This window comes from Anomaloglossus baeobatrachus, chromosome 10, assembly GCF_048569485.1.
Source record: "Anomaloglossus baeobatrachus isolate aAnoBae1 chromosome 10, aAnoBae1.hap1, whole genome shotgun sequence".
Classification (NCBI taxonomy): Eukaryota; Metazoa; Chordata; class Amphibia; order Anura; family Aromobatidae; genus Anomaloglossus; species Anomaloglossus baeobatrachus.
In genome coordinates, this window is record NC_134362.1 from 74,052,417 (window position 1) to 74,076,330 (window position 23,914).

Consider the following 23,914-nt stretch of genomic DNA (forward strand, 5'->3'; position numbering starts at 1 on the left):
TGGCCATGACTGTACAAGATCGATCTTCCTACAGAGCGTTCATCCATCAAGTCACCATGAGTAGGGAAGGGAAAGGAGGACCCTGGACAATGTGGATTACTGCAAAATAGTACTCTCTGTCGTTTGGTGAAGACATTTTTTCAAACCCTTAAGATTTAAAGATGTTGTCCCATACCAGGCATTTATTAACAGTCCACAGCTGCTAAATACCTGGTAAATGGAGGTGCCGCCATTAGGAGCCTATAGATTGTTAGAACTACTATCTTCTACCTGCCTGAGCTCAGTACCAAGTCTTGATAGAGCGGTGGTTACATATGGAGAACAACACAACCAAACAGACATGAAGAAATCAGGAGATAGCATGTGGGACCATTGCGCCTTTAAATTCCTCCTCCCTCTGGACGTGAAGGATCAGAGGGCTCAGAACCCCCATCTAGCAATTGGCGGGGGTCCTAAATGTGTAGCCCACAGCTTTGTCATATTTATTATCTACCAATGGATAGAAGATAAATGTCCTTTGTGAGACAAACTATTGAATCTATTAGGCCGGGGCCACACGGGGACTACTGCAATCCTCACATGACACTCGGCTCACGCTGGCAGCATAGCGGGAGCAGAGTGTCATGTGAGTGTCACTGCGACTGAGGTCCGATCATCGGACCTCAGCTGCGGGGGGGCGGGCCAGCGCTGAGGAGGGGAGGGGCGGCGCTGCAGAGGGGAGGGAGGGATTTATCTCCCTCTCTCCTCCGTAGCCGGCTATTGCCATTCTTGCCCTGCACTCGCAGTACACCGGTTTCCTGCGAGTGCAGTGCGATTTTTCTCTCGCCCAATAGACTTGAATGGTTGCAAGAGAAACCAGGAACGCATTACAGTCGCAGCATGCTGCGATTGTTTTCTCGGTCCGATTGGGGCCGAGAAAATAATCGCTCATGGGTGCTGACACACAGGCTAATATTGGTCCGAGTGGAATGCGATGTTTTATCGCATTCCACTCGCTCCGATTTTCATGCTGTGTGTCTTAGGCCTTACAGTGAGATCACTTTCTATAGTTTATTACTCCTTAACTGTGATATGACACTGTATGCGGTCAATATTGTATCATTATTGTGCATAATGTCTCCTTACTGTGACATCACTGTGTGCATTTCTTCTGAAACATGACATCACATCAGTGGGCATTCTACAATAAATAAGTTACTCCTGTGTTGTGACATCAAACTTTACGTTATTCCTGTGTTATGACATCACTTTGTGCATTATATCTGCACTGTGACATCACTATATACAAAATGCACAGTAAAGGCCGCTTTACATGCGATGTCGCTAGCGATTGCACCCGCCCCCGTCGTTTGTGCGTCACGGGCAAATCGTTGCCCGTGGCGAACAGTATCGCTAGGACGTGTCAAACGGACTTACCTTCCTACTGACGTCGCTGTGGCCGGCAAACAGCCTCTTTAAGGGGGCGGTTCGTGCGGCGTCACAGCGACATCACACAGCAGGCGTCCAATAGAAGCAGAGGGACGGAGAGCAGCCGCATTCACGTCACTCCCACCTCATTGCCGGAGGACGCAGGAACGCTGTTGTTCGTCGTTCCCGGGGTGTCACACACAGCGATGTGTGCTGCCTCAGGAACAACAAACAACCTGCGTCCAAAACGACCAACGAGATTTTGAAAATGAACGACGTGTCAACTATCAACGATTTGGTGAGTATTTGTGATTGTTAGCGGTCGCTCGTAGGTGTCACACGCAACAACGTCGCTAACGAGGCCGGATGTGTGTCACGAATTCCGTGATGTCGACGACATATCGTTAGATACGTTGTTGCGTGTAAAGCGGCCTTAAGTCTCTATGTAATATTACTATGGGCGTTATTCCCACACTGACAACATTTGCATTCTTCCAATACAGTAGACTGACTAACACATACATATATACTTAATTTGTGTTTTTTTTATATTAATGTGCTCATTACACCTATACTGTGACATTACTGTGTGTGTTATGTTTGTATTGTGACATTCTTAGGCTAAGTTCACATTTCCGCTAAAATCTATCAGTCACAATCCGCTGCTCTTGTAAACAGCGGAATCCGTTTAGCGGATTCCGCTGCTCCCATAGACTTGTATGAGCAGCGGATTGTGACTGATGATGCTGCGTTGCATCCTCCGCCCGACTGATCAGTCGTGGAACGACTGACCGCCGGGCGGGAGGAACGCAGCATGTAACGTTTTTTGAGCAGCGAGATCCGTCGGATTTCGCTGCGCATGCTCTCTGGCTCCCTGCACACGTCACCAGCTTTGGTTGGTTACCCGATATTTACCCTGGTTACGGTGCAAGGAGCCAGCGCTAAGCGGTGTAGGCCCGTAACCAAGGTAAATATCGGGTAACCAAGGTAAACATCGGGTGCTTTGCTGTTACCCGATATTTAGGCTGGTTACGTGTGCAGGGAGGCCGACACTTCCCCGCTCGGCCCCGCCCCCTCCCGCACTCCGCACATGTATGTACACACACACACATACACACACCTGTCCCCAGCCATGCAGACAAGCACTGCCACTGACACCCTCGTCTGGCCCCGCCCCCTGCTCGGCTCCGCCCCCTCCCGCACTTTGCATGTGTGCACACACACACATACATACATACATACATACATGCACATACACACACTCACTCACTCACACATACACTCACCTGTCCCCAGCCATGCAGACCGCAGCACTTCTACTGACATCCTCAGCGCCTGGCCCCGCCCCCCGCTCGGCTCTGCCCCAGAACTCCGCCCCCCGCACACAACGGAATCCGACAAAGAATTCTGTTCTTTGTCATCCGTTGTACAGCGTTGAACAGCGCATCAGTCACATGCGTCAAGCGACGCATGTGACTGATACAAATCAACGGAAATGTGAACTTAGCCTAAAACACATTATACCAGACCCGATACATTACTGTTATCCAGAATATTACATTATTACTGAGCACTAACACTATAATATTTGGCTTACAATACGAGACCAAGTCATATAAAGAGAAGGGAAGTCAGGCATTTAGTTTTTAGGCTATGTGCGCACGCTGGAGACTTACCGCGGATTTTGCCGCAGATTTGCTGCAGAAAATGTGTCTAACATTGCTGCAGTCATTCCCCAGCAAATCCTATGGGTTTTAAAAAATGCTGTGCGCATACTGCGTTTTTTTATACCCGCGGATTTTCCGCTGCGGAATTAAGGTGCATGTCACTTCTTTTCTGCAGGTACCTGCGGTTTTTGCCATAGATAATGGTAAAAATCCGCAGGGACCAACCTGTGGAAAATCCGCGGCAAACCGAGATAAAACCGCATGCGGATTTTGCTGCGGTGTTTACCGCGGGTGCGGAATTCTTTAAGAGGGTCCGGATTTTCCTTAAGAAAAAGGCACTTTCTAGTGCGCACATGACCTTAAGGGGGTTTACACGCTACGATATCGCTAATGCGAAGTCGTTGGGGTCACGGAATTTGTGACGCACATCCGGCCGCATTAGCGATGCCGTTGCATGTGACACCTATGAGCTATCGTCGAAAAAACGTGCAAAATCGCTCATCGGTGACATGGGGGTCCATTCTCAATTATCGTTACTGCAGCAGTAACGAAGTTGTTCCTTGTTCCTGCGGCAGCACACATCGCTCCGTGTGACACCGCAGGAACGAGGAACCTCTCCTTACCTGCCTCTCGGCCACAATGCAAAGGAAGGAGGTGGGCGGGATGTTACGTCCCGCTCATCTCCGCCCCTCCGCTTCTATTGGGCGGCGGTTCAATGACGCTGCTGTGACGCTGAACGAACCGCCCCCTTAGAAAGGAGGCGGTTCGCCGATCACAGCGACGTCGCCGGGCAGGTAAGTACGTATGACGGGTCTGGGCGATGTTGTGCGGCACGGGCAGCAATTTGCCCGTGTCGCACAACAGATAGGGCCGGGTACCCACGCTAGCGATATTGGTACCGATATCGCAGCGTGTAAAGCGGCCTTTAGTCTTTTTTCGACCACCTTAATAACGTGGCTTAATAGCACGAATAGCATGAAAGTTACTGGAAGTAAGCTCCTTTTTTTTTATTTCAGTATTTCCCTTCTCCGTTCTGACGCAGTCATTACACACATATGGGCAAAGTAGGCACTATAGTCAATTTAGTGTCTTCTGTTTAAAAGCCCATTACATAGTAAAGCACCATGTAAATGTATAATTAGTGAGAAGGTTGGTATAAATATCAGGTTGCTATTATAGCTTTAAGAATAATAATAATAATACTAATAATAATATTATCCCACAAAAATATTTTCCTTGCATTAAGCTGCCAATAAGCACACTGTATTGGGACACAACGATCATATTAACCATTGTCCTATTCCCATACAGTTATGTCGGCCAGTGTCAACCGGTGTTCGTTTATGGACCGAAATTGGCTCATCTATTCAATCATTACGACGTTTGTAGAGTAGTTTTGGACAGTGCGTTTTAATTTTCTGCAAACATAGAGATAGATGAACTCACCTCCACTGATAACTTCTTGCCCAGTGCAAAGAAAAGCGGGTGCATGTTAATGTCAGGATCCTTGCGGAAGCAATTGGGTTTGGCATGGTGCTGAAAGTGTAAGTGATTCCACCAGCTGGCAGGAGCACCCTGAGTGTGGAAAAAGAACGGACACAAATCAAAATAATTAAAACAACAACATCAACACCCCTAAAACAGCAATTTGCAGGAGGATATAAAAATTCCCAGAGGAAGAGCTGTAAAGATGACAATTCCCATAGGGATATAAATACCTAGATATAATGATCGACATGAAGTAATCTAGAAAATTAGTGATAATCCAAGTATCTACAACATATAATTAGATCCTCCTGACGAAGCCATTCGGTGAAACGCACGTCGAGGCCCCACCCCCACGCCAGGTCTGCTGTGTCTCTACCCTGCTGCTACTATGACTCAAGGTATTGTTTTGTGGTTATAATCTAGCCGCTTTTGGGAAAGTATTGTGAACTAACACCAATCCCTTTACATCCCTTTTTGTCACTTATACTTTCCCTCTTACTGCGGATATCTATCATTCATCCTATATTTATTATATGTCTATATATCCACACATGCCGTGTTAGCCTTTTCCAGGTACTTTTGTGGGTTTTGTTTCTGGGCAAGGATTTTCTTGTTTTCCTTGCTTACACTGTGCACTTGTTCACCTTTTTTTGTATTTATTAAAGACTAGCTGTAGTACCTGGCAATGCCCGCGATAGTAACTGTCTCTCCCTCGTTCACTCTCTGTGTCCTTCTTTGTCTGTCTGTCTCCCTCACTCTGTCTCTGTGTGTTTCTGTCTCTGTGTGTCTGTGCTTGTCTGTATTTCTGTGTCTGTGTGTCTCTGTCTCAGTGTGTCTCTGTCTTTGTGGGACTCTGTGTGTGTCTGTCTTTGTGTATCTTGTCTATGTGCCTGTCTGTGTGTCTCTGCCTCTTTGTCTGTCTGTCTCTGCGTCTCTGTCTGTGTGTCTCTGTGTGTGAATGTGTCTCTGTGTGTCTGTGTTTCTGTGTGTGTCCGTGTCTCTGTATGTGTGCTTCTGAGTGTCTGTCTCTGCGTGTCTCTGTCTTTGTGGGTCTCTGTGTGTCTCTTTCTCTGTGCCTGTGTCTCTATCAGTTATCAGTCTTTGTGTATCTATGTCTCTGTATCAGTCTCTGTATTAGTCTGTCTCTGTGTGTGTCTCTGTGTGTCTCTGTATCAGTCTGTGTCTATGTCTCTCTGTGTGTGTCAGTCTCTGTATCAGTCGCTGTCTCTGTATCAGTCTCTGTGTGTGTCTGTGTCTCTCTGTCTCTATATCAGTCTCTGTGACTCTATGTCTGTGTGTGTCTGTGTCTCTGTCTATGTCTCTGCATCTCTATCTGTGTCTGTCTCTGTGTGTCTCTGTCCCTGTGTGCGTCTCTGCATCAGTCTCTCGGTGTGTGTCTCTCTCTGTGTCTCTTTCTATGTCTGTCTCTGTGTTTGTGTGTCTGTCTCTGTATCAGACTGTGTCTCTATATCAGTCTCTGTGTCTCTGTATGTGTCTGTCTGTGTGTGACACTTTGTGTCTCTGTGTGTGTGTCTGTTTGTCTCTATCGACATCATATTATCTGACACATTACCTGTCTTATACTAACAATGTCCTTTGTTGCCTATAGCAACCAATTACATCTCCTATTAATGACCTGTAGCTCCCAGCTCCATTGATTTTAATGTAAGCAGGTTTTTCGGCAAATAACTGTAAAGCGCCGGGTTAAATTTCCCCCTCAAAACATAGTCTATGACGTTCCCTGAGTCACATGAGGCATCTATGAAAAATTTTGTGATTGTAAATGTGACGATGCAGATTCCTTTAACGGACACAGACACACACACAGACACACCTTTATACATTAGATTTTGGTATTTTACTATATACTTCTGTGGTCCTTGTGCTTTGTGTATCCCTCATCTCTTACCATCTTGCACTGTTATAGGGTATCACAAAATCTAGGTAATATATAATTAGATCAGCTGACAGTTATCCTTGTTAGAGCGCAAAGTGATCAGTGATTGCTACCGGTAATAAATCTGACAGGTTAACAATAAGAACCGTCAGTATTTCTACAATCAGATCTATGTGAACATAGGAATGTTTTTGATTTATCAGCATAAAGGTTCAGGCACATAGACCCTACACACGGCTCTATATTAGCTCCAAGTTGTGATTACGGTTCTATCTAATGTGCCTGATGATTAAGACTCCAGACAGGGAGGAAATTGTGAATGCCATATAATACGTCACCCATGTTTAAAGATAAAAATAAAAAATAACCATACATACACTGTACAATATGCATTTTTTACTGAATATTGTATAGATAACGAAGACCTTTCCCTATATTTTATAACTGAAATTGATCAGCTCCTCCAATTGTCGTTGCCCCACTGATTCTAGAACAGTTTTTCTTTTTCTCCTGTGCCCCACTGTTCCAAAGTAATGCACCCGGGAAATAAAAGGTGCAAATTGTCCCATCAACCAACTGGGCGTGTACCACAGAACTTCTCTAAAGGGTCTGCTTCTTCTCCCCAGACGCTGGCCAATCAAAACATGGCCACACCCACAGAGGAGTTCTGTGGTACACGCCCAGTCGGGTGAAGGGAAAAATCTGCACCATTATTACTGTGGTGCATAACTTTCGATCGGAGGGGCATGAAAGAAGACTGTTCCAGAATCAGTAGAGCAGCAGCTATTGGAAGAGATACTCTGTATATATTATATAATAAAAAATAATAATAATCAGTATAAAGGTTTTTCTTTGCAGTATACCTGCCAGAGGCCAAAAGAACCCCCTTTGAGCTAATGGAGGCCTTAAGATATTCTCAGTGAGTATACCAGGAGCTTTCCTTGAATACAGACTAAGTGGACATCACAAAATATAGCCACTGTTCAATTCCACTCAGTTATAGGAATAAAAATAAATAAAAATTATTATATGACATATAATCCTATAAAGAATAAATTACTTGGAAGATTTACTAAAACTGTGTAATTTTTAGACAGTTGAAACCTAAGCTGACCATACACATCATAAAGCTGGTGACTAAACTCTCATTCGACTGCCAGCTATTTCCCACATACACATGAGCAGTCGGATCGGCCAAGCTTTCGTGTGTTTTTAGAAGTATGAGTGGAGAAATCCGCTACTAGACACTTCTAGCAGCAGCTTATCTTTGCTAAAAGCAAAAGGATCGGGCCTTGAAATTCCAACTTTCCAGTCCTTTTCATCCCCCACACGATCCATCGCTGTACAGTCGGGAGCCCCATGCACATGGGATGGTCAACCGGTCCAACCAAAATTGGATTGTTTGGCTGACTGCCATCCTATGTGTATGGTGTCCTTTAGACTAGACAATGTAATAATTAGCCAAATGTATCAGTGACTCCTGTGAGATGATAAATTTGATGCATCTTTAGACTAGTATAAACTTTCTCCTATAAGGCTGGTTTCACACATCCGGCTTTTTGCCGTTTTGCCGGATCCGGCGCTCTCCTGTACAGATAATACAGTACAATGACAGCGCTGTAATTTCCGGGTCACATGCGCCAGTCACATGACAGCATGTGACCGGCGCTTGTTGCGCTGTCATTGTACTGTATTATCTGTACGGGAGAGCGCCGGATCCGGCAAAACGGCAAAAAGCCGGATGTGTGAAACCGGCCTAAGCTGGCTTACTTAGCATGAAAATGTTGGCAAACTGTGTAACATCCTAAGCGAAGCCAGCCTCCGTCTGAAGCCATGCTGTTTTCCAGATCAGTCATGCCTCCTCACGGAGTGAGGGCAAAAAGAGCGACTAAAACACGTGATAAATTTGGCGCAAGGCATGTGCAATGGATCTTGGCACAAACTGCTGCAGAATATTGAAGTATTTTCCCAAGTAAAGGGGGCTTTACACGCTGCGACATCGCTAATGCGGAGTCGTTGGGGTTACGGAATTGGTGACGCACATCCGGCCGCATTAGCGATGCTGTTGCGTGTGACGCCAATGAGCAATTTTGCATCGTTGCAAAAACGTGCAAAATCGCTCATCGGTGACATGGGAGTCCATTCTCGATTATCGTTACTGCAGCAGTAACGCTGTAGTTCGTCGTTCCTGAGGCAGCACACATCGCTCCGTGTGACACCGCAGGAACGAGGAAGCTCTCCTTACCTGCCTCCCGGCCGCTATGAGGAAGGAAGGAAGTGGGCGGGATGTTCCGGCCACTCATCTCCTCCCCTCCGCTTCTATTGGGTGGCCGCTCAGTGACGTCGCTGTGACGCCGCACGGACCGCCCCCTTAGAAAGGAGGCGGTTCGCCGGTCACAGCGACGTTGCCGGGCAGGTAAGTATGTGTGACGGGTCTGCGCGATGTTGTGCGGCACGGGCAGCGATTTGCCCGTGTCGCACAACAGATGGGGGCGGGTACCCACACTAGTGATACCGGGACCGATATCACAGCGTGTAAAGTAGCCTTAAGACTCCTCCATTGTGTCTGAACCTACACCAACCATCATATTCAAGAAAACGAGTCAAATCTTCACAGAATGAAGGCTTGGATTTAGTGACTTCTTACCTTTAATTGTCCAATAACAAATTTATGCACCCAGTGATTCCATTTTGATTTACTGAAAACTGATAAGTGACCAAAGTCATGTTGTAACCACCCGGCTTGTGCCTAAGAGAACAAAGAAACATAGATTTAGTAGATAATTAGGCTCAGTAAATGCCATGTTACTAGTTAGTCATATTCCAATTCATGCCCATCTGTGATCGGGATCCCATTGTACTCTATGGGGATTTTACTGACGCACAATCAGAAAGGGAAAAAGGAATCTGTCTGTTCTGGCATTGGCTTTTTTTTTTTTTTTATTCCAATGCCTTTGTGTATCTATTCTTGTATGCAAATGTAGTCTCGTTAGCCAAGGGGCCATCATTCTCATACAGGTTTCCAAAGCAAAAAGTGGATGATCAAGACCACTTGGTAACGAGAGCAGATTTACATACAAGGAGGAGGGGGCCATTTAGCATTTACTAAACTACATAGATATGGCAAGTTACAGGTCCTCTATAGAATAATTTCCCCTAAAAAATAATCACCCTCTACAGAGGATATACATTAGTGTGGGGTAAAAAAAAAAACCAAAAAAACATTAAAAAGTGTTATAATATATCAGCATTAATGGCAATACATAGTTAAATTATGTCATACTTTGTGTTAAAAACAATTTCTGCCATTGGGATTTATTAGAAATTTTGCACCATTTTCCTTCTACATCCTCTGTGTTGCATGGGCTATAGCTGGCTGCAGAATGAGTTAACTGAGAATATGTGAGTGAGCTCATTTAAATTGAATGGTGAGATTGTTTGTTGTCCTTATCTGGCAGAACAATCGCAGTCACAGGGGTTGCCACCGCGACCGGGCCCGGGGGTTCAGGGGCCCTGAGGACCTCAGCACTTGCTTCAGCTGATAAGCATCCAAGTGAGCACATCCAGCTGAAATGTATTCCAGCACTGAGACCAGTCTGGTCCCTGCGCTGCAAATGGCGGTGTCACCGGAGGCAGAAGCCAGCTCTGGGGCTAACATATGTCCCGGCTACTTAAGAAATCGCATATTCATTGCTCCTCACACCCATAATGCCGCCCACCTCTTTCCACTGAAGCCGCTGCTGAGAGGTGGGCGGGCTTATGGGCGGGGAGAGCAGTAATAGCAGCAAAGTGGTCACCGGCCGTCAGTTTTGTGAATCTGCTGGGTGATGGTGTCCAGCCCATCAGTAAATCTGTAGATCCCGCACTGGGCTCCTGACTCTGACAGTCTCTCCTCCAGCACACAACACATATGCTGTATGTTCAATTTAAACTCCACACCTCCCCGTATATCAGAAGAGAGGAGAAAATCTGAGTGTATGCCCATCGTCCTCAGCACAGCCATCCTCTGCACTGGAGCTTCACAGCAGTAAGCCCCGCCCACCGGCACGGACCTGCTGTGGAGTCTCCGGCCTGTGCAGTGATAGCTGCAGAAATAGAAGAAACCTCTGAGGAGATTGTATCCTGCACCGCCATAGCTCTGCAGTCAGCAGTAGCAGGAGGGGAGGCTCCAGAGGAGCACATTGTGACCTGAAGTGAGTACTGGAGCTCCCTGAATGATGTCTCTAGCCTCACTGCCCTCTTCTATCCTCCTATTTGCCCTCACAGCTGCACTCTGCTGCCCCTCCCCCATTGTCCTGTAGCTGATAATATAACATGCCTCACCGCTGTCCAGTGATGGTCACAGGGAATCAACATCTTCATTGTTTGCTGTCAGACATCCAACTTTCTTGTTTCTTTGTGTATACAGTGAGTACAAAATGCTCACATATACAGTATATAAAGAGAAATCTAGTGTATATGTGAGCATTTTTGTGAATGTGTACATGTGTGACATTCTTAGTAATACAATTCAGACACTAAAAAGCAGAATTAATGTTAAAAGTGCCAAAAAAAGTCTTAAAAATACCAAAACTTGTGTACCATTAAAAAAAAAACAACCATTTTTATATTCAAAAGGAATAAATCTATAATGTTATTTATAGCACAAATATAATGTACAGAAAAAAAAAAAATGTATGGGGCCGTATACCAGGATGGGGGACAAAACTACAAGCACGGGATGGGAAAGACGGGTGCAGATAGAAAGAGGTTCTTTCCCTCAGCACCCAGCTTTCCCATGCTCGGATATTCCTCAGCACCCAGATTTCCTATATTCTGATATCCATCTTGTCCTCAGCACCCAGCTTTCCCATGCTCTGATATCAAGTTCAAGCTGGGTGCTGAGGGAAAGATGTATAGCAGAGCATTGGAAAGCTGGGTGCTGAGGACAAGACGAATATCAGAACATAGGATGCTGGATGCTGAGGGAAAGATGTATAGCAGAGCATTGGAAAGCTGGGTGCTGAGGACAATACAGATATCAGAACATAGGATGCTGGGGGAAAGATGTATAGCAGAGCATTGGAAAGCTGGGTGCTGAGGACAAGACAGATATCAGAACATAGGATGCTGGATGCTGAGGGAAAGATGTATAGCAGAGCATTGGAAAGCTGGGTGCTGAGACCAAGACGGATATCAGAACATAGGATGCTAGATGCTGGGGGGAAAGATGTATAGCAGAGCATTGGAAAGCTGGGTGCTGAGGACAAGACGGATATCAGAATATAGGATGCTGGATGCTGAGGGAAAGATGTATAGCAGAGCATTGGAAAGCTGGGTGCGGAGGACAAGACGGATATCAGAACATAGGATGCTGGATGCTGAGGGAAAGATGTATAGCAGAGCATTGGAAAGCTGGGTGCGGAGGACAAGACGGATATCAGAACATAGGATGCTAGATGCTGAGGGAAAGATGTATAGCAGAGCATTGGAAAGCTGGGTGCTGAGGACAAGACGGTTATCAGAACATAGGATGCTGGATGCTGAGGGAAAGATGTATAGCAGAGCATTGGAAAGCTGGGTGCTGAGACCAAGACGGATATCAGAACATAGGATGCTAGATGCTGGGGGAAAGATGTATAGCAGAGCATTGGAAAGCTGGGTGCTGAGGACAAGACGGATATCAGAACATAGGATGCTGGATGCTGAGGGAAAGATGTATAGCAGAGCATTGGAAAGCTGGGTGCGGAGGACAAGATGGATATCAGAACATAGGATGCTAGATGCTGAGGGAAAGATGTATAGCAGAGCATTGGAAAGCTGGGTGCGGAGGACAAGATGGATATCAGAACTAAGGATGCTGGATGCTGAGGGAAAGATGTATAGCAGAGCATTGGAAAGCTGGGTGCTGAGGACAAGATGGATATCAGAACATGGAAGCTGGGTGCTGAGGGAAGGAAGGAAAAGAGCCAAGTGTCAGCGTAATCATCCTGTACCCCGAGGGGGGAGGCCCCGGTCCAAATTTTGCACCGAGGCCCATCGAACTCTAGCTACTGCTGCACATTACTGGTCTGCTCTCTGCTGATTTATGACCACAAAGAGCTGGTAAAAGCAAAATAAAGTGTAAAAGGTTTAATGAAACCCAATTGTAAATATGATTTTTTTTGGCCTAAATTCTTGCATTTAAGTAAAATAACTAAATAAATAAATAAATAATAAAATTGTGGACAATCCCTTTAATGGCTAAGATACTATTCTGACCTTCAGAGTGGAAACTAATTTTTATCTAATGGGAAGCCGAGCAAAGTCATTTTCCTGGAAATGATTTAGTATCATACAAAGTGGATTTGATACAACTAGAGGATGTAACATCAGACAAGGTGATTAACAATAATGCAAGTCATTTAGCAAACATTATACAGTTTTATATAATAAAAGAAGTTCAGAAATTTCCTGCTTTCCGGTTATTTTCTTCTATCTTGATCATTTTACTATATTAATAATCATTTGTTTGGGGTAAACGCAATGATAAAATCTAAGAACATAGGAACAGTGAGAGCAATAATCTATTCCGAAATATAAAAATCTATTCCACAGGAATCTTATAGAAAATTCATGTCACTTCTAAAAAGTTTGCTCCCACTTTCATTTTTTAAACCAGTAATGTTTTTTGTTAGTTTGTTTTTTGTTTTTATGTTTTTAAAGCCACAAAATATAACGGTCCTGGAAGATGTTTAAGGGGGTTCTCGGGAAAAAGAACTAAAAAAGATAAATGTAATTTTAAATAACTTTACTAAGTAAACCATATTAGTTTGGTTTACGGAGGGAATCAATATATCATTAAAATGGCAGTCATTGTGTTGGACTGACAGAAACCGGTCCTAGAATGTTAGGACTAATGTCTATGACCATGTTTAGTAGACAGTCCATCCCCTCCCTTTATGTGTAGATGATGGGCTCATTGTGGATATTTTGATCCAATACTAGAGACACCAGGAGACCTGAGGTAAGAAGAGGCTGCTCACACTGCTGTCCACCCTGCCTATATGACCTAACATTCTAATATCATTATCAGATACGCACATATTCACACTATTGGGAGTGCTGTCAGTTTTTTTTTTTTTTTTTGTATCTTTGTATGTAATATGGAGTAATCTCCGTTTGACTAGCTGTGCACCCCATTAGCCACAGGTGTTTTTATCCTCTAATAGTATATCACTCGTCACCCACACATGTAGGTTTTTTCAAAACCCAGACAAAGGCAGTAGGATCCAGTATAATGAGGTTGCCGTGACGTGGCTACTGGGCAGGTATAGCAATGGCCATTTTTATATGCGAAACACCTAAAAAAATGAAAACCTTTTTTTACCTCTCTTTTAGTAGTTTAAAGCTTTGCCATTTCAGTATGCAACTGTTCCTTTCTTTTCTGATCTAATACTGGAGATACCAAGTGTGCTGAGGTAAGAAGAGGCTGCTCACCACCCTGTGTATCTGATCTAATATTGAAGATACCATGAGTGTGGAGATAAGAAGAGACTGCTCACACTGCTCTCCACTGTGTATCTGATCTAATATTGGAGATATTGGGGTGCAAAGATAAGAAGAGGCTGCTACACTGCTGTCTACCCTGTCTAACACATCTAATACCAGAGATAAAAGGGGTGTTTGGTTAAGAAGAGGCCATTTTAGAACAGGTTTCGATCAATGTAACAAGGAGACGGCTAATTTAAATTTTATTTAGAACAACATTTCCTTTAGTTATGTTTTTTATGGACTCCCTTAACTATAAGGCTAAGTGCGCACTGAGCGGTTTTTTGACGCTGCGTTTTTTGGCCGCAAAAACGCACAAAAACGCATCCATGGCAAAAAACGCGTGCATTTTTACCGCGTTTCGGTGCGTTTTTGGCTGTATTTTGTTGCGATTTTGATCACTGCGTTTTTCCGATGCATTGCATGGGGGCAAACGCAGAAAAACACAGGAAAGAATTGACATGTATATTTTTATTTTTTATTTAAGCTCAAAAACGCAGCTAAAAAAAAAAAAAGTTGTGTGCAGACAACAAAAATGAAAAGTCATAGACTTTGCTGAGGAAGCAAAGTCATGCAGTTTTGAGCCTAAAAACACACCCGAAAAACGCACTGTGTGCACATAGCCTAAATAATGATGAGCTATCATGCTCATCACTGCTTGATATTTGACGGAGCATCGGGGTGCTTGGGTACTTGAGGTGCTTGGCTGAATATCGTGGGAGATCGTATGTGTCATCCATGAAGCAAGGACACAAAGAGCCTGAATGATGGGAGCTGGCATCCCTCTGTGAGTCATTTGCAGTGTGTGAATGGCTCTCCCAAGGGATAAGGAGAACATTTTTTGGATGTTGGGTGTAAAGAAGAAAAATACCCCTCCCTCTGTATATGGCTTGCCCTATGTATGAGGGAGCCAACTTTCCCAAATGTTGACTTCCATAATACTCCTTACTTGACTTGAGCCCTTTTAGAGCGTCTGACCAGCTCAACTTGAGGACTGAGCACCTGAGCATTTTAGTGCTTGGCGATTTTTAACTATAAAGCTGTATTAAAAGGTTGTCTGGGAATGAAGATCCTGTAACTACAGTCCCATCCCAGTGTTGGTCATAGATGGTCAGTGTGTGAGGTGGCAGGGGTGTAGCTATACTCAGTTTACCCACCTGTACAGTGCCAAGGAGTAAAGCGGTGATGAGAAATGGTATAATAGATGGACCAAAATAATAAAGGTTCATCCAGGCCAGTGCATCGATCAGTAGGATGTGCAGGAGGACACCAAAGAAAAATAATTTATTGGGTTTGAGGAGACCCATCTTCTCCACGGTGGAACGCAAGGCACGGAAATCGTCCACCATAGTGACCTACGGGAGAGAAAACACCAGCAAATTATGGGGGAAGATGGACAAATTACACAGGGCACAAGAACTATCAGATGGAAAGCTTACATTCTTGCTGGGCTCCACACAAGGCTCTCCAGGCGCCAACTTCCCAATCAAAAGACATATCATATGCTTCTGTACAAACTCCTTGTCAATGTGGAATGCAGTGAATGGATCCTGTATAGGAGACAGTCCGATACAAAGATATAAATGTTTCTACATTGTACAAGCACAAAGACAAAACTCAGCCACAATCCAGTTATTATTCATGGAGTACTCATTGCTTAAAGGGAATCTGTCACCACTTTTTTGGCCTATAAGCTACGGCCACCACCACCGGGCTGTTATATACAGCATTCTAACACGTTGTATATAAGAGCCCAGGCCGGGGGTATAACATAAAAAATACAGTAATGCAGTAGAATAAATTATTAAAGAGAACCAACCACCAGGATATAGCTATATGAAGTAAAGGCAGTGCCATACAGGCACTAGGATGCTGAATCCAGGCATACAGTACCTGTTATAGAAAGACCTGATGCTTGGTTGATGAAATACCTTAAATCAAAGTTGCAGAAACGCACTCTACTTTGATTGACATGTGCATTTGTGGGTCGGGTCCTCCGTGTATAGTCCTCCTCCTGCATCTTCTATTCCATGCCCCCTTTTCTTTATTTAAAAATCACGCTACGCCGACATCGCTGCTGTTGGCAGCTCATGCGCATTGCCACAGTAATTATGTTTTTATTAAAATAATGCTGGAGTCCACGCATACTGTGATGTCTTCATTAAAATGGCACCGGAGATCGCGGTGCGCACATGTGCAGACTCCAGCACCATTTTACTGTGGCAATGCGCATGTATTATCAACAGCAGCAATGGCGGCATGGTCCAATATTTAAATAAAGAAAAGGTGGCATGCAATACAAGACACAAGAGGGGGAATATACACAGAGGACCTGAACCACAAAAGGTCCACACCCAATGCACATGTCAAAGTACAGGGCATTTCTGCAACTTTGATTAAAGATACTTCATCAACCAAGCATCAGATCTTTCTATAAGACGTATGCCTGGATTCAGCATCGTACTGCCTGTATGGCACTGCCTTTACCTCATATAGCCAAATCCTGGTGCTTGGTTCAATTTAAGGGAAAAATAAATCCAAACCTACAGGGCTCTGTGTGAAAAAGTGATTGCCCCCTAACCCCAATAACTGGTTGGGCCACCCTTATCAGCAACAACTGCAATCAAGCATTTGCGATAACTGGCAATGAGTCTTATACAACGCTCTTGAGGAATTTAGGGCCATTCTTGTTTGCAGAATTGTTGTAACTCAGCCACATTGGAGGGTTTCTGCGCCTGAACAGCCTTTTTAAGCTCATGCCACAGCATCCTAAATGGATTAAGCTCAGGACTTTGACTAGGCAACTCCAAAGTCTTAATTTTCTTTTTCTTAAGCCATTCAGAGGTGGACTTGCTGGTGTGTTTTGGAACATTGTCCTGCTGCATAGCCCAAGTGCGTTTCAGCTTTAGGTCACGATGCTGAACAATCTCCTTCAGGATTTTTTTGGCAGACAACAGAATTCATGGTTCCATTTATCCCAGCGAGTAGAGTTGAGCGGATCAGTTATAATCCGGGTCCGGCGGATCCGGATCGGGTTGCCGCAGAAGTCCGGATCCGATCCGGAATCCGCGTCCATGTAAATCAATAGGGAGAAGGGAGAGGGGAGAGGGGAGAGGGAGAAAAAAAAAAAAAAAACAAACACAAAAAGGATCGTGCACTCCGAATCCCGGGTACTGGTCGTACTCGGATCGGGCTCTCAAACCGTGCGGATCCGGATTTTGCGGATCCGGGTCCGCTCAACACTACCAGCGAGTCTTCCAGATCCTGAAGCAGCAGAACAGCCCCAGACCATCACAATACCCCCACCATATTTTACTATTGGTATGATGTTCCTTTTCTGAAATGCTGTGTTATTTTTAAGCCAGATGTAATGGGACATATACCTTCCAAAAAGTTCAACGTTTGTCTCTTCAGTCTACAGAGTATTCTCCCAAAAGTCTTTGTGATCATCATGATGTTTTCTGGCAAAACTGAGAGGAGCTTTTATGTTCTTTTTGCTCAGCAGTGGTTTTCATCTTGGAATTTTGCCATGCAGGCCATTTTTGCCAAGCCTTTTATGGCGAGGTCATGAACACTTACCGGCAGGAATCTGTTTTTTCTGTTTATCCTTTTTGCCCTTTTCCAAGATGGTGTCCCCTGCTTCATTCTTCTCCATGTGTTCTGTATCCTCTTGCCTTTTTTAATTCCAGTCCAGCCTCCAGTCCTCTGCTTGAGTATTCTGCCTGGTTTCCTACTCCTAGTGGCATCTCAAGTTACTTCAGCAAATCCGGTGTGAAACTCCTGTTGTACTCTTCAGAGGTTCTGCTCATCTGCCGCTGATGCCTAGCCCTGCTGTGGTTCTGAACTGCTTTGCTGTCACGTAAGCTGGTTTAGTTAATTAACTGCTCTGCATTTGTTTCCTGACCATTGTATACTGCTTTGCTGCTTCCACCATTGAATTGATGCAGTAGCAGAGCACAGGACTGTTCTGGACACTAGAAACTGCTCTGCATTTGTTTTCTGAACATTTTATACTGCTCTGCATCTCGCTATGGACTTAAAGATACTTCCTTATGGAGCTTCAAGGACTGCATTGCTAAATCACATTATCCTGTGAGGTTTTCTGGAGACTTTCCTTAAAGGCTTCATTTGATTTTCACTGTGTGTTTATGAACTTTGTTTATCCTCTGCACTTGTTTGCTATTCACCGTGTGTTACAATACAAACTTTATCACCTATAAACCGGGATCAGTTGTATCTTTGCTCCACACAAATAGATTCCTGAGTTATCCATTATAGTTATTACACTGACCTTAATTGAGGCAAGTAAGGCCTGCAGTTCTTTGGATGTTGTTGTGGTGTCTTTTGTGACCTCTTTGATTAGTTGTCGCTGCGCTCTTGGGGTCATTTTGGTCAGCTGGCCACTCCTAGGAAGGTTCACCACTCTTCCATGTTTTAGCCATTTGAGTATAATTCTCCCTGTGGTTCATTGAAATCCCAAAGCTTTAGAAATGGCTTTATAACCTTTTCGAGACTGATAGATCTCAATTACTTTGTTTCACATTTGTTCCTGAATTTCTTTGGATCACAGCATGATCTTTTTGATCTACTTCACTTTGTCAGGCAGGTCCTATTTAAGTGATTTCTTTATTGAGACCAAGTATGGCAGCCATGGGTCTTTTGAAGGCTGTTTCACTGCAATCTTTGTACTGTTATGTTTTCACTATATACTGCAATACTGAAATTTCACAGTATATACAGTGTTGTGAATCACAGCATGAATTGTCTAGCTTTTGAGGATCTTTTGGTCTACTTTACTTTGTCAGGTTGGTCCTATTTAAGTAATTTCTTAATTGAGAATAGGTGTGGCAGTAATCAGGCCTGGGTTTGGCTAGGGAGACTCAACTCAGCTTCCAAAAGGTGTGATAAACCACGGTTAATTTTGTATGTTTTAAGGGGGGGATTACTTTTTCTCACAGGGCCCTGTAGGTTTGAACATATTTTTCCCATAATAATAGAAACCTGCATTCTAAACCACATTTTGTATTTACTTCTGTTATCTTTGTCTAATATTTCAAATTGTTTGGTGATCTGAAATATATAAGGCGGGCTTTGCACGTTGCGACATTGCAAGCCGATGTTGCGATGTCGCACGCGATAGTCCCCGCCACTGTCGCAGGTACGATATCGTGTGATAGCTGGCGTAGCGAAAATTATCGCTACGCCAGCTTCACATGCACTCACCTGCCCTGCGACCGTCGCTCTGGCCGGCGACCCGCCTCCTTCCTAAGGGGGCGGGTCGTGCGGCGTCATAGCGACGTCACACAGCAGGCGGCCAATAGCGGCGGAGGGGCGGAGATGAGCAGGATGTAAACATCCCGCCCACCTCCGTCCTTCCGCATAGCCGCCGGCGGCAGGTAAGGAGATGTTCCTCGCTCCTGCGGCTTCACACACAGCGCTGTGTGCTGCCGCAGGAACGAGGAACAACATTGTACCTGTCGCGGCACCGGCATTATGGAAATGTCGGTGAATGCAACGATGATACGATAACGACGCTTTTGCGCTCATTCATCGTATCATCTAGCATTTACATAGTACGATGTCGAAAGTGACGCCGGATGTGCGTCACTTTCAATTTGACCCCACCGACATCGCATGTGCGATGTCGCAACGTGCAAAGCCGCCCTAAGTGTGACAAACATGCAAAAGAATAAGAAATCTGGAAAGGAGCATATACTTTCACACTACTGTATCTTATTGCAATCTATTGTTCCCCATTATCAGCCATACAAGGCTTGAAAGATGGTGGCCATAGTATTCGTCACTGGATTTACTGATGAACTGTCTAAATATTGGCATGGACGATACATGCTTGAGACCCCTTCCCTTCCTATCATACCACTAAAGCAAATAAAAACTACTAGATACTGTATACAGAGATATCATGAAAAGAGATTGTAAGTGCTTCATTCCTTGAATAGAAGACTGCAGCAGTGGATGTAAATCTAGCCAAAGAGCGGTAAACAATAAAATTAAAAACCCTGTTTCTGAAAATGGAGAATATTTTTCAAAACATGTAAATTGTAATGTTGCTTGTTATTATCTTACCCATTTAATAAAATAAGAATAACCCTTTAAACCAGGCATATGTTATTGCCTATCAATACATTAGGAAAAAAATTGTATTATTGCTGGAGGTCCGACCTCTGCAGAGCCCCATCTGAATGGGGAGAAATTCACACATGCATACCTCTGCTCCATTCATTCTCTATGGGACTGCTGGAGATAGCCAAGTAATGTACACTTTCCAGCAGTCCCATATAGAATGAATGGAGAGGAGGTGCATGCTCGACCTAAGGTGCTGCATTCTCAGCACTGGACCTCTGTTATCAATAGTATGGATAGGGGATAACTTTATATACTTGGTACAACTCTAACTCTGGTCCTATGCTAAATGCGAAACAGGACAGCCCCCATATGATGTACTGCAGGACTATCATGTAGTTGCAGGACTGTGCACGACTGTTACCTGTGCACCCCCTATGGCAGGGACGGACATACCATTGGTGCAACTTTGTCCAGAATAGAAGGGGGCCCACTTCTACCTCCAAAGCAGGTTCAATTTTGCATTTTTATGAGCTCTTGGGCTCCAAAGGGCCCATATGTTCTTCTTGCACAAGGGTCCTTTTTCCGTTTGTGTCTGCCAGTGCCCTATAGCACATATGCAGCATACACCCTGGGGGTTTCTATAAGTGCAAAGCTGATATTACAGCCATATTCTCTCCTGGAAGCAATTATATGCTGCTTTTCCTTCTACAAGATTTAGTATGAAATTAGAGGGGTGTGGAGGTACAGCGGGGCTCCGCAGGCTGGAATATCACCACGTATGTATCGGGGCTTGTACAGAGCTGTGTGTGTCCTAAGGGGAGATGATAGACTAAACTTAAAGTAATGCTTGATCGCAAAGCACAGAATAGAACAGCTTAGCAATTGTTATTTTTTTTGCTTATGGATTTAGCCATGCCAGTGCACCATGATTTCCTCTGTTTGCAATCTTCTCCTGCACACCAGAGGTTAATCTGTTGGATGCTGTGTGCAGTCACGAAGCACAGGCCCCACCCCGGGGACACACAGGAGATGCTAGCGCTGGAGGAAGTGGGCTGAGCAGGCAGTGGGACCACAGGGCTGCACCAATCCTGTGAATGGGTATTCCAGGCACTGCGGCCAACACCTGACACTGTGCAGAATGGAAAGCCGAGAGCACAGTGTACAGCAGGAAGGATTAATGTGACCAGTCACCCCATATACAGGAAAAGGACAGAAAGTCACACACACACTTAGATACAAGATATATAGCTAATGTGATAGGAGGTGAAGAGAAAGTGAGAGACAGACAGATCGCTTTCAAAAGGAGAGATATATACCCTGTTTCCCCGAAAATAAGACACACTGTCATTTTTTATTTTTTTTTTGCCCCGAAAATAGTGCTAGGTCTTATCTTCGGGAGAGGGCTAAAGGCTGCTTTACACGGTACGACCGATTGTGCGATTTCACAAATCGATCGTACCCGCCCCCGTCCTTTTTGCGTCACGGGCAAATCGCTGCCCGTGTCGCACAAAGTCGGTAACCCCCGTCACACATACTTACCTCTCGTGCGACCTCGCTGTGGGCGGCGAACGTCCACTTCCTGGAGTGGGAGGGACGTTCGGCGTCACAGCGACGTCACACGGCCGCCGGCCAATAGAAGCGGAGGGGCGGAGATGAGCGGGACGTAAACATCCCGCCCACCTCCTTCCTTCCACATAGAGCCGGCGGCGGCCGCGGGAGGCAGGTGAGCTGCTCATCGTTCCCGTGGTGTCACACGGAGCGGCGTGTGCTACCACGGAAACGATGGTCAACTAAATTAAACGATATTATGGAACCTAGCAAACAGTACACAACTCACGATTTGTGAGCGATACTGCGTCGCTAGGTGTCACACAGGCCGGCATCGCCAGCGATGCCGGATGTGCGTCACAAAAACCGTGACCCCGACGATCTATCGCACGATAGATTGTCTGGTGTAAAGCAGCCTTTATTCTCGGGGAAACATGGTTGGGGGAAAGTTTACCCCCCCCCCCCCCAAAAAATGCATATCCCCTTTCCCAGGATCATCATACATACCAGACCCCAGGCATCTGTGTGGCTCCCAGGTCCTTCCTGTGATCTCTGGTGAGTGCTCCCAGGCATCCTTCCCTCCTTCTGGCAGACACGCAACAGATCACATACACACACACACACGAGATCGCACATACAATTGCGCAAACACTCACCACATCTAGTGATACCACTTGCTTCAAGCCAGCAGGGGACTCTCTGCTCTCTTGTGGGTCATCCATGCGTTCCACCCGCAGGTCCTGGGACGCTGTGCAGTGGAGTGCCAGGTGCTTATGCCTCCCAGAAGCAATCAATATCACCGGATGTGGTGAGTGTGTGTGCGATCTGATGAGTTAGTGTGTGATCCGATGTGTGTGTGATCTGATATATGTGTGTGATCTGATGTGTGTGTGTGATCTGATGTGTGTGTGTGAGCTGATGTGTGTGAGCTGATGTGTGTGAGCTGATGTGTGTGTGATCTGATGTGTGTGTGATCTGATGTGTGTGTGTGTGTGTGATCTGATATGTGTGTGTGATTTGATGTGTGCGTGTGTGTGCGATCTGATGTGTGTGATCTGATGTGTGTCTGTGTGCGATCTGATGCGTGTGTGTGTGCGATCTGATGCGTGTGTGTGTGTGTGCGATCTGATGCGTGTGTGTGTGTGTGCGATCTGATGCGTGTGTGTGTGTGCGATCTGATGCGTGTGTGTGTGCGATCTGATATGTGCGATCTGATGTGTGTGATCCGCTGCAGATCCTTAATGCGTTCCATAGCTTTTAGTCGGCGTCTGAGTATGATCGCAGGGTCTTCTCTCTTTTGGGGGTGTCCGCTTTCTATAATGAAGTGTCCTGCAGTATCTTTAACTTTTTTCAGCTGCATGGACACTTCATTATTGAACCACGACTCGGGCTTATTTTCGGGGCAGGGCTTATATTTATGCCTTGCTGAAAACTCCCGCTAGGCCTTGTTTTCGGGGTAGGTCTTATTTTTTGGGAAACATGGTATCTGACTACTCTATTTGTCCAACTCACTTTCTCTTTAAATATATATAAATAATATATATTCATATAAATAAATAAATAATATATTCATATAAATAAACACAGTATAATGAAAGATGGTAAAGAAAGAGAACGTGAGACAAACAAACAGAGTAAACAGATGTACATGTGATCTACATCCTCCTGTGATAGATACAACAGTCGGATCTGAACCCGGTGCAGCAGATCCGGCTGTCCATGTACCATACAGGTGCGATGTTTCAGCCACTAGTTTGGACCTTTTTCAGGGTTGAAGACGTATGTGACGCGCTGCCATTGTGTAACCCATGAATTTGGGGGGAATGAGTCAGCCTGGCCCCCTAGGATGGCGCTGCTTTCTTCTATAGATCTACACAGGTGGTGAAAGCTTTTTCTCGTTATAGAAATCAAACAGAACAAAATGTCCAAAGTAACAGAAAAGCCTCAGTAGAGAGCTCTAGGAGAGGACCCCTGTGTGCAGGACGCCGCACAGCTCAGGGCACGCAGAGGACACATAGCTGGGCTGCCAGGCGTCCAGAAATTCCAAGTCAGCCCCTAAAAATACGACACTTTTTAGCCTTGTCCGTAAAAAAATTTAAGGCGTCAGTGATTTTTTTTTTAGAGTTAAGTCTACGCTTCATGATGTGGCACAGACCACACAGGAATGTCCGCACAGGCTGGGACCCCAGTATAACTAATGGCGGAACTGTGACCGAGGGCAACAATCAGCTGCCAGCTTTTGTTGAACGAGTTTTCTCAGAAATATTTTTTATTCGCTGTCCAGTGATATTGAACATGTATGGTGAGGTTG

General features: G+C 45.0%; 1 protein-coding gene across 1 annotated transcript in view; it reads right to left on the bottom strand.

The window, feature by feature from the left end:
- FADS1 (fatty acid desaturase 1) overlaps nucleotides 1–23,914 on the bottom strand; it is a 46,932-nt gene that overhangs the window by 17,173 nt on the left and 5,845 nt on the right. Inside the window, exons 3-6 of the mRNA XM_075325212.1 lie at nucleotides 15,408–15,518; nucleotides 15,126–15,323; nucleotides 9,107–9,208; nucleotides 4,521–4,649 (exon numbers count right to left, since the gene is read on the bottom strand). Of these exons, the coding sequence (XP_075181327.1) occupies nucleotides 4,521–4,649; nucleotides 9,107–9,208; nucleotides 15,126–15,323; nucleotides 15,408–15,518 (540 nt within the window). The remainder of the gene's footprint in view (nucleotides 1–4,520; nucleotides 4,650–9,106; nucleotides 9,209–15,125; nucleotides 15,324–15,407; nucleotides 15,519–23,914) is intronic.